Source organism: Erithacus rubecula, assembly GCF_903797595.1.
Source record: "Erithacus rubecula genome assembly, chromosome: 29".
NCBI classification, from domain to species: domain Eukaryota; kingdom Metazoa; phylum Chordata; class Aves; order Passeriformes; family Muscicapidae; genus Erithacus; species Erithacus rubecula.
The window spans coordinates 497,828-508,331 of record NC_136681.1 but is presented as its reverse complement, the minus strand read 5'-3'; the positions used below and the strand labels follow the sequence as shown (position 1 = coordinate 508,331).

General features: G+C 44.6%; 1 protein-coding gene across 1 annotated transcript; it reads left to right on the top strand.

Moving 5' to 3' along the window:
* Positions 1-2,753: 2,753 nt before the first annotated feature.
* On the top strand, positions 2,754-6,134 carry GKN2 (gastrokine 2). Its single transcript, XM_079329007.1, has 6 exons — positions 2,754-2,856; positions 3,424-3,477; positions 3,956-4,087; positions 4,555-4,665; positions 5,438-5,591; positions 5,883-6,134. The coding sequence occupies exons 1-6, from the start codon at positions 2,845-2,847 to the stop codon at positions 5,972-5,974; spliced, it is 555 nt and encodes a 184-aa protein (XP_079185133.1). The 5' UTR covers positions 2,754-2,844; the 3' UTR covers positions 5,975-6,134.
* The last annotated feature ends 4,370 nt before the right edge of the window (positions 6,135-10,504 follow it).

Here is a 10,504-nt window from a genome sequence, read left to right as displayed (position 1 = left end):
CAGTCCCCACCCCTTTGGCATTTTCACTTTGTGAGCCTTGCAAAAATCATTAAGAGTTTATTCAGTGCCAGGAAAAGCTCAAAACCATTTAAAAGCTGCCCAGCATTAAGAGTTTTATGAGAAAGTGATAGATATACTTACAGGGAACTTCATTTGGATGGTAGACCAGGCCAGCTCTGCTGCTAATTGATGTGTACTCTTACTTTTTATACATAATATCCCAAAGTTAAATCTGAAAATGGGTTTACCTTATTGGCAGGTGCCCTGTGTTCACAGAAGCATGACGAGTTTCCTGGGGAAGTGCTCTGATAAGAGGAGGCTTTGATACCTGCCTGATTGAATTCACTGCATACAGGGAAGGGAGAGAAAACTGCTCATGGTAAACTCAATGTGTTTCACAGGCACTTTTAACTGGGAACCAAGGATCATCAGAAGCACAGCCCAGATTCCCAGTAAACTTGTAGTGATTGATGCTCTGTGCCAGTGTGGCAAAGGACTCAGCCTGAAGTCGTGCCTCTAACCAAAAGCACCATTCAAACCAAGAGGGTGGTAATCTTGCTATGTGAAAAGTATTAAGTGAGTCCCCAGAGATGATGAGGTTGGTTTTAAATTGTAGGAATTGCTGAGTTCTTTTTCTGACCTTCCTTCCCAAGCTCGTTCAAGACCTGCTTTCTGCTTGTCAGACATGGCTCTGAAGCTTTTAGATTCTCTTCAGGAGAATAGCAGCTGATTGTGGACTAAGGGCTGATTGGAGAAAGGGACCAGAAACTAGTGGTAGCAGGGTTCACTGAGGGATTCTGAGTCACAGCTTGATAAAATAAGCCTCACTCTGCTGGAGGACTGGCCAAAGTGAAATTATAGGGGTTTCAGCCCTTCTTAGGCAGCTCTTTCCTTCAGCTACCTCCCATCAGAGGGTGCCTCTAGGACTCTGGTGCTTGGGTTCAGGCACTTGCTTGCTGATTTCAGGTGTGTTCCTGGGACATATGTGATGAACTGTGGACAAAAAATTCTCCAAAATCAAGGCTTGCCTATTGGAATTATATCAAAGGCTTTGTCTGACTCTTTGGCTGTGTCCTGTTGCAATTGTGTCAATTAGAAAATGCTTTTTAGAAATTAACCTTTAGTTTCTGTCCTTGTCTGATGGGATCAGCAGAGTTCAGTCAGTGCAATGCAAGTGCAGATGGTGAGATCATGGCTATTGTTGCAGTTCTCCTTCAGGAAACAACTGCTGATCTCCCCTGCTGCTCTGCCCTCACCTGTGCCCAAGCACATGGATGCTGAGGGAATCAGGAGCTGCTGCTTCTCAAGTGTCCTTCAAACAAAATTAGTACATTAAGGCATAATCACAGAGGAGAAGTTAAATTAAGCTTTTTTTTTTTTTAACTTGTGGTGCCTGAACCCTGTTATAGTCCTTACCTGACATCAAAATCTACTCTATTTCTGACATACCTGTAATCTTAAAAATAAAGAATCTTTTGAGCAGAAGGGACAGAGCCATCTTTCAAGAGGAGTGCAACATCAACCTAATCAGTCTAACTGGGTTTAGCCGAATTTGATATCTGTTTATGTGTTTTCTGATATATTGCTTAGCAGCACAGCATTGTTATACTTGAGATAACCTTTTCTTGTGTGGACTTAGGTGGCATAAAGCAAATGTGTGTGATTTCCTTTTTTTTTTCTTTTTCCATTGAGGCTTGTTTGAGGAGAGATATTTCTGTACAATCTCCTTCTCCTTTTTTTTTTTCTGATAGGAGAAATTGCAGAAGTGTGTTTGCTGTTAGTTTGAGTTCTTGTTTTGTTAGGATGGAGCCAGCTTTGATTATAACCTTTTAGTAGAAAGCAGAGTGTGATTCATCCAGGTGCCAGCACTGACTGGTGCAGAATAGCAGATGAGGAGGAGTCCAGGCAAGGTCACAGTCACCTGAGAATACCAGAGAACATTCTCATGGCAGCACCATGGTCATTGGCATTTCCACAAAATGCAGAAATCAGCTTTAAAGGGGGAATCCCCATCCTGCTCCTGTTGTTTGTGACCTTGTGTGCACCACGGAGCCTCTGGGTTTTTGTGTCAGTGCTTTGTGTGCTGAGGAGGCCAGAAGTGCCCCAGGCTGTCCTGTGTTCCCAACTCTGTCACTCATTCCAGTGCCTGTGCTCTGTTCATGGTGGAAGCTGATCACAAATGAGCAGCATTCTTGTCAAGAGTCCCTGCACCTAGAATGCAATCATGGAGTCCCACAGTGGTTTGGGTTGGAAGGGGCCTTAAAGATGATCCAGTTTCAACCCCCTGCCACGGGCAGGGATGTCACTCACTGTCAGGTGGCTCAGGGCCCATCCAGTATTTTCAATGCAAGAAAGGCTGAAGAATTGCTCTGTTTGTTAGCTGACATGGAGGCCACCATGACACAGGTCTTTCCTCCTAGCATTTCTCTGCAGACCATCCATCAGGCTGTTGGGGATTGTGTTTCAGAAGACAAAATGCAGTTTGTATGAATAAATAGCAGTGTTATTCCCAATGTCATTTAATTCTGGATAATATCCTGTTAAATATTTAAAAAAATAAAACCAGCAAGACTAAAGTTTAAACCAGTGAATAATAGCCATTTGCAGAGTGATTGATTTACTGAGACTTACTGAGTGCTTTAAATATATCTGGGTCAGGTTATCTGTGCCAACCCAAAATTCAGATAGGAGGCTTACGACATGTAGATATGGACTTGTTCGAGTCATGAAGGAAAGTTCTGTCAAGTGTTTCCCACACCTCCAGCAAGATATAAAAGTTGAAGGTCTCTGGGATTTCCTTGCCTTCTTACCTTCTGCAGCGTCTTGTTCTCATCTGAAGGAAAAATGAAGAGATTTGTGAGTATCTCCATTTCTGCTGAACTTTTAATACTGTAAGTTCCTCACTTTTAGAAACGAAACGATAGAGAAGAAGATGCTCAAGTAAGTGGGGCAATACAGTGGTACAATAATATGTACAGTGGTACAATAATATGATCTCCCTGTTGTTTCTTTGGGTGGAAAGTGGGGAATTTATGTTTCTTGGGTCTGCAAAGTCAGTGGAAGCCTCATTTGAGCAAAGAATGCAGAATTGGTTCCAGTTCAGAAGGGGGGGTTATTATTCATTATGATTTAATCATTGCAGTTGTTGAGGCAAATCAAGAAGTAACATGGCATCAAGGATGGACTTCTGAAATCTGCAGAAATGTAATGGTTAAGTTATTCTGCTTTTTCAGTTACAGGCAAAGGAGATCCTGATAGCAAACACTTCACAATGAGGAATTGTAGGTGTTTTCAGCTAATATACATGCTAAGTGGGTTATTTTTCAAACTGATGCTCCAGCTCCTTCCCTCAGTTCATGGGCTGGGGTTTTTATGGCATTGCCTGGTGTTTCTGACAAGTGAGAATTCTGATTCTTTTCACAGACTGCAGTCCTCATTTGCCTGGGAGTCTTTTGGGCTCAGACTTCTGCATTGAACGTGAGTAGAGTGATGAGCCTTGTCCTGCACATGAGTGTTTAAAATGTGTTTGGTCCCTGGACAGGGGGAATAGAATAGGAGGAAAACCACAAAAGAAACTAAGACCAACAAGTTGCTCATTGTCAAGTGTAGAGAAAAAGAGCTTTTGCCAAGTGTACAGGTGCAAAGTAACAAAAAGTCAGTGGGACAGAGATCCCCTTAGCTCAGTCAAACATTTGGAGGCTGGAGCAGTCTTCTGTCAGCCCCTGCTGCACAGAATGACTGGGATATCCCATCAGGTTTTCTTCAGCCTTCAGAAGGGCCTGTTTGATAACTGACCTCCAGCTCAAGAGTTCCTCAGACTGCTCCAGGGTTCTTAGGGGATTTCGTATTTACTAAATACTAAAGCACTGGGGGAGGCAGAAAGCAGTGGAGGTTGTTGCACCTCCTGAAGATGGGAGCCAGGTGATGAACAATGATTTTGTGCTTTTATCCCAAGACCTTTGTCCTGCGAGATCCTGTCAGCAACTATGTCACTGGGACCATGACCGTCCACAATGAGGAGCACATCGTTGATGTCCACGTCCGCTCTGGTGTCTACTCCTCTGACACCATCTTTGACTACACACATGTGAGTAAATCCAAGAATCTGCCTCAAATTAACCCCTGAGAATTATTTCAGTCTGTTCTCACATTTTGTCCTGGAACAATTTGAGGACTCCCAGCACCTTTTCTCCTCCTTGGCCATCTCCTTTCTTCACCTGTGCAATGGGGCAGTTTAAAGGACAGGTAATGAAACCTGTGGTGGCAGTTCCTGGCAGTGAGAACAAGGTCCCTGACTCAATGGGGCTGGAGGTGAGGATGGGCTGCCAGCACTCATGGGCAGCAGAAATCTGTCCGAAATGATGCTTCCAGTCTCAGGGACAGGCACCAGGCTAGCTCCATTCCCCAAAGGAGACAAAGGCAATGCAGTCACTCCACAGCAGCAGCCTCTGCAGCCACTTCTGTTCCTTCAGATTGCCCTAAAGAGTAAAGAGCAGCAATGAATGTCAGCATTAACCATTTCTAATGATTTAACCTCAATTCTTTCTGTCACAGGGGTATATTGCAACCAGGTTATTTTCACGAAATGCCTGTTTTATCATGAAAATCAAGAAGGAATATATCCCAGAGCTGCACGAGATTGGACATCTGGCTTTTGAGAGAGAGGTGACTGTGGGGAGCCCTCACTGCTGGCAGGGGAGGGATGGGAGCAGTGGGGTGTGAGGGGGATTCTCCTCTCTGCCCCTAAAGCAGCTCAGGAATGACTTGTGCTGTCTTAGCAATGATGGAGCTGTTGTGGCAAGACACAGCTTGAAGGGAATACCATGCAGAACATTCTTTTGAGATAATGAACCATCATGGCCCCCCTGCAGTTTTATAGGGGGTTGTCTCAAGCTGTACAATCCCTTGTCCTTGGACTGTTGTAATTTGGTGTTTTGAAGAGATCACAATGTAAGTTCAGGCAAACTTTCCCTTTATTCACTGTGCTGATATTTTGACCTTGACATTGCTTGATTTTTTTTTTTTTTTCTTCAGAACAGAAGGTAGAGATCAGTTTACTTTGACCAGATTTTGACTTCCCTGTTCAGGCTGAGGTTTCACAAGGAAACTGGAAGTATTGCCTGGAGGTGAACTGAAGTTCTGGCCTGTTTTGTGTCAGCCCAGTAGCACATTTATAGCAAAACTTGATGCCAATAATACAACTTAATATGGCAGCAATACAGCTCAGGCTTGCAGTGTTGACATAATTAATATCTAGTGAATTTTGTTACTGAATAGATTGAAATTCTTTTTTCATTAAAGCATGAAGCTTCTTTATCTAATGTTTTTTGGTAAGGCAAAGGAAGGTGATTTTATATTTGGGAACCTTCTCAAAGGATGTCCCAGTAGAGTGATGCTAAAGCTACATTTCTGATGGTGTTTAACTTTTTCTTCTTAGACCATGAGGGATGTATACTCTCCAAATAATGTGTGGGCCCAATTCCAACCTGGCACTTCCAGGCTGGGGAATTTTAAAGACTGGATTCTCTATGGAAAGCACATTGAAAATCTCTGCACAGGGCTGCCTCTCTACCAGCTGGTGGCCACTGAACGTAAGTCACAGGTCAGGGTGCTCTGGCTCTGCCCCAGGCACCTTCCCCCCCTTGGAACCCAAATCCTCCTGGCACCTTGGAGCTGTGCAGACATTTCTTCCCCTTGAGTTGCATCACAAATGTTTTGCACAGTTTTGAGACAAACAGAAGCCTTGAATAGGGACATAACTGGGGGGTTGAGATTTGAGTATTTAAGACTTCTCCTTTCTGAATACATCTGGTAAGGAGATACTGATATACTGATATAAATACTGCTACTGATACTATCTTCATTTTCTTGGGATTTTTCAGCAACAGTGAATGCTGATGGCTGTGCCAGTGCTGGGATTCCAAGCATTTTGGGCCTTAAAATCTGTCAAGAACTCATTGCAACTGGATCTTGACATTTCTGTTGCAAGGAAATGCCTTTTTGCATGTTTTAGTGGTGGTAACCATGTTCTCCAGCTGGAACAGAACTCGGGTACAAGACTCAACCTGCCCATCCAAAGCTTTGATGCATAACAAGCCTATGACAAGCAAATAAATAAATATAATGCTTTAATAAATAAATAGAATGCTTTGCCTGATTCTTCTACCCAAAATCAGAACACAATGACAGTGGGCCTTGTGAGTTGCCCTGCAGAAAAGACAAATTTCCACTTGGTCATTCCTGTGCTGGGGCTGCATGGCCCAGACATTGGTTTGTGCTTCACAAAGAGAAGGAACACAAACAGAACAGATTTTTCCAGGGGTGAATTTCACTTTGGCATCAACATCCAGGTGTTGGCTCACCTTGTGTAGGATGGCTGGGGGAGGGAGGAAACAGGTGAATGAAGATAAAGGGAGGGAGCAGATCCACATCACCTACATTTGCAAAGCAGCTTGAATTCTGCAGGGCCACTGGAGATTTGCAGCAGTTTGAATGAGTGGAACAAAGAGATTTTTGTTCTGGGTGTTTTCCAAGCCTGGTTAGAGGACACTGTCCTGGCCCTAAAAAATTTGTCCCTTGGAATAAAGTTTTCCTTTCACACAATTGCAGGGCACAAAGAGCTGTGACCACTTGCTGTGTGTCCCTCTGCCTTTGAGCCAGGGGCTGGTGGAAATCCAGGATGGGGCAGTGCTGGGGACACCTGCCTGCTCTGGGGCAGTCCCCAGGGAATGGTTGAACTCACACATCCTTCTCTCCAGGGCTTGGAAGGAGTGTCTGCTGTGGGGATGAAGACTGAATGTTGACTGTTTATTGTAGCTTTGAGTGGCTGCCAGAGGGCAAGATATTCCTTTGGAGGAAAATGGCCCCAGGTCTGCAGTTTGCTATTTTCAAACCAGGCTCCTGGTCAAACCATCTGCTATTTAACAAAAGAGCATTTCATCACATGGTGAAGATGTTCTTTTAGATTAATTGTGTTCACAACAAGCTGCAGGTTCTTGGTCATCCAAAAAGTGTTTCTGGTGTGTCAAACTTTGTTAATTAAATCCAGGAATAATTGTTCTATGTGTGTGGACCATGAAACCAGCCTCAATAACCCATTATCTGCCATTTAGTTTTGAGTTAGGGAGGTAGAGTTCCTGGCCTTCCTCACAAATGGAAGACCATTGTTTCTAGATTTAATTTTAGTTTGTAGTTTCATGGTATCAGTCAGGCCTGTGAGGAATATTTTTTAATATATTATGTTTGACCTCTGTGTTTGATAAATAAAGCTTCATCTCTCCTCTGCTCTCACAGCCCCTCCAATGTCCAGGTTTCCAGCTCATGGGAAACTTCTGGATGCAGCATCTCAGGGGCAAGTGCTGCTGCTCTTGGGGTGCACCTCCCAACAAAGAGAGGAGGAAGCACAGGAAGAACCATGAACCACACAGCCCACAAGGCCATGCTCTGATTGCTTCAGTTTCCCAAACTCTGGAAAAGTTTTCCCTCTGCTCCCACAGGAGCACATGGATGGGCAAGTTGCAGCTCTGAATCCACAGCCCTTGAGCCTCAGCCTGTTGGTGTCACCAACAAAGATCATACTAGAAAAGGCTGCAGAGCAAAACAATTTATTCTCAATTTAGAATAACTAATCACAGGGCAAACAGGAATGTACAGCCAGCTCTGAACAAGCCAGAGAAAAGGACTTAGGCAGGAGAAAGAAGTTTCATGTTTTATTTATTGATACTATATTTGCCCTTGCTATTTCCTGCCATTTCATTCTTTGTTGACTAGCCCACAGTTTACAATATGCTTTATGGACCTGTCCTGGACTATAACTAATCTATTTTTTCTTATCTTGCAGGTGCTTGATATTATAACTGGACTACAGGGAAAGACCAAAGAGGTAAAAAAAAAAAAAAAAAAAAAGCAATAGTTAAAATGTCTCAGAAGATCAGATCCAGTTGTTGACTGTGGTCTGAAAATGTCAATCTCTAAATCCACCTTCTATCAGCAAAGGCTCTGCACTGAATGTTCATGATATGAAGGAAATCTCAGAATCAGGGAATTGCTAAGGCTGGAAAAGGTCATCGAGTTCAACCATCCCACCACCCCCACCATGGTCACCACCAAACCACATCCCCAGGTGCCACAGACACAGGGTCTTGGAACACTTCAGGGATGGGACTCCAGCACTGCCCTGGGTAGCTGAGCCAGAGCTTTACAGCCCTCACAGTGAAAAACTACCCAAAATCCACCCTGAGCTCCCCTGGCTCAGCCTGAGGCTGTTCCCTCTCCTCCTGTCCCTGTTCCCTGGGTTAAGATCCCAAATCCCCCCTGGCTGTCCCCTCCTGTCAGGGAGCTGTGCAGAGCCACAAGGTCCCCCCTGAGCCTCCTTTTCTCCAGGCTGAGCCCCTTTCCAGCTCCCTCAGCCCCTCCTGGTGCCCCAGCCCTTCCCCATTCCCATTCCTGTCTCCAGACACACTCCAGCCTCTCAATGTCCTTCTTGCATGAGGGGCCAAAAGCTGAATATACAAACATATTAAACCTTCAATTCTATGAACTTAGAGATGCTCTGTCTGATATGAAACCTCTGCTGTCCTAGAGCTCACTAGCTATCAGTATCTTTGTGGGTCATTTGCTGGTAGAGGATCTTTTTGCATTGTGATCCATGAGATTTTCCAGTGGAATGGATGGAAAATTCCCACTGGTTTCCATGGGAGGCACCCAGGGCCCAGCAGCCAATCTCAGGAACAATGGTGGAGTTGTGTTCTCAGTGCACAAAGCCCAGAGCTGGTCCCAAGAGCCACCCAAGGTCAATGTGCAGGTGGATAAGGTGGAGCTCGTTGGCACTGGGCACACAGGTTACACCTGGAGAACAGCACAGCCCCTGGGAATCTGCAGCAGGAGAGGGGCAGGGCTGTCCTGCTGGCACTGGATCCCAGAGCTGTCACTGAAATGAAAAAGGAGCCAGAGCACGAGCTTAGATCCTAAAAACACATTGGCTGGAAAAGTCTAGAGAGGGAAAAAGTGTCAGGATGTGATTCATCACCTTGAAAGTTACCTGATCTTCCCAAGAGCTCCTCTCCTCCAAAGTAATAGGCACATTCTGTTTAGTTTATCTAACTTCCCAGCCAGGCTTGTTCTGTAAAAATCAGGGAATTCATTTCATTCAGATCACAAATTCTGAGCTGGAAGGGACACACTGGAGAGCTCAGTGGGAGTGTCTGGGTGTGCCTGAGTGAGTATCTGCATGTGTGTGCACTGGCAGCTTCTGTAAATTAAAATCATATTTATTCCTGACTGATCAAGATAATGCTGATTGTTTGCTTCCTACTTTTTTTAAAAAGCCTGAAAGGTGTTTGAAGGCATTGCTGGAATCCAAGCCATGGCATTGTTGGATGCCACTGACAGCTGAAACATGTCAGGCATTCAGGGCAGGCAGGATTAGCCCACTCTGGTCACATCTCCACCTCTCTGCAGCTCAACCTTCCTGATCCCTGTGGGCAGGAAATCTCTGTGGTCCCTCTCTGCCAAGGACATCACATTTTCCAGTCCCCTGTGCTGCACATTAATCCCAAATGCTTTTACCACTGAGCCCATTCCCCTGAGAACCTCCCACCTCCCCAAATTTCCCACTGTACAAGAACATTTACCAAGGTAAGGTGTGAGAACTGCACCCCTGGTGATCCCTTCAAACACAGAGAAACTCCCACCTTGTGGAGAAATACTTTTTAAATGCAAGACATTACTTAAATTAGGAGGAATGGCAGATTTTCGTGCATCTTGTCTGACAGGTCAAAACAAGTTTTCCAGTTTGCATTGAGTCATGAAAAGAGGTGGTTTATTAACATTTATTCACTTATAGGAAGAATTCCCAGTGGCAGGGAAAAATTAAGCCACACTAGAGAATTAAGCCTGCTAAATTAAATAGAAAATGGGTGGTCTGGGCAGGCCAAAGGGGTGAATGGGTTTCTTAATCTCCTGAGTCTTCCCACCTGTTTTTTGTACGAACAAGGCACAGCCAGGAGAGGAAGAAAAATCACCCATTTTAGAAGACCAAACTTTGCTCCTGAAGTGTGTCTGTAACACCACAAATTGCTGTGGTCAAGCACTGACCAGCACAGCAAGATCCATGTGCAAGAGGAAAAGAGGACAAATTGCTCACTCCAGCTTCCATCAGGTGCCTGAATTTAAACACTCAGATTATCAATTATCAGGGGGTGAGCTGAGTCTTGTTATTTATTTCAAATAAGTGAATGTCTTGGCCAATGGGCCAGGCCAGATTTCCAGGGAATCCACCTCAATCCTGGTGCCCCTACTTCTACCCAAGGCAGGCACAGACTGAGATTTCCACTGTCCACTAGATGGCAAATGGCTCCAGCACAGCAGTCAGGGTTTTCTGATGGCAGTGGGGACCCAGGTGGGTGAGATGTGCTGTCATTAGACTGGAAAAAACATCCACTGTGAGCTCAAAAATAAAATAGATTTAATCCTGTCAACCTGTTCCCCAGGAAGTAAAAGCTGA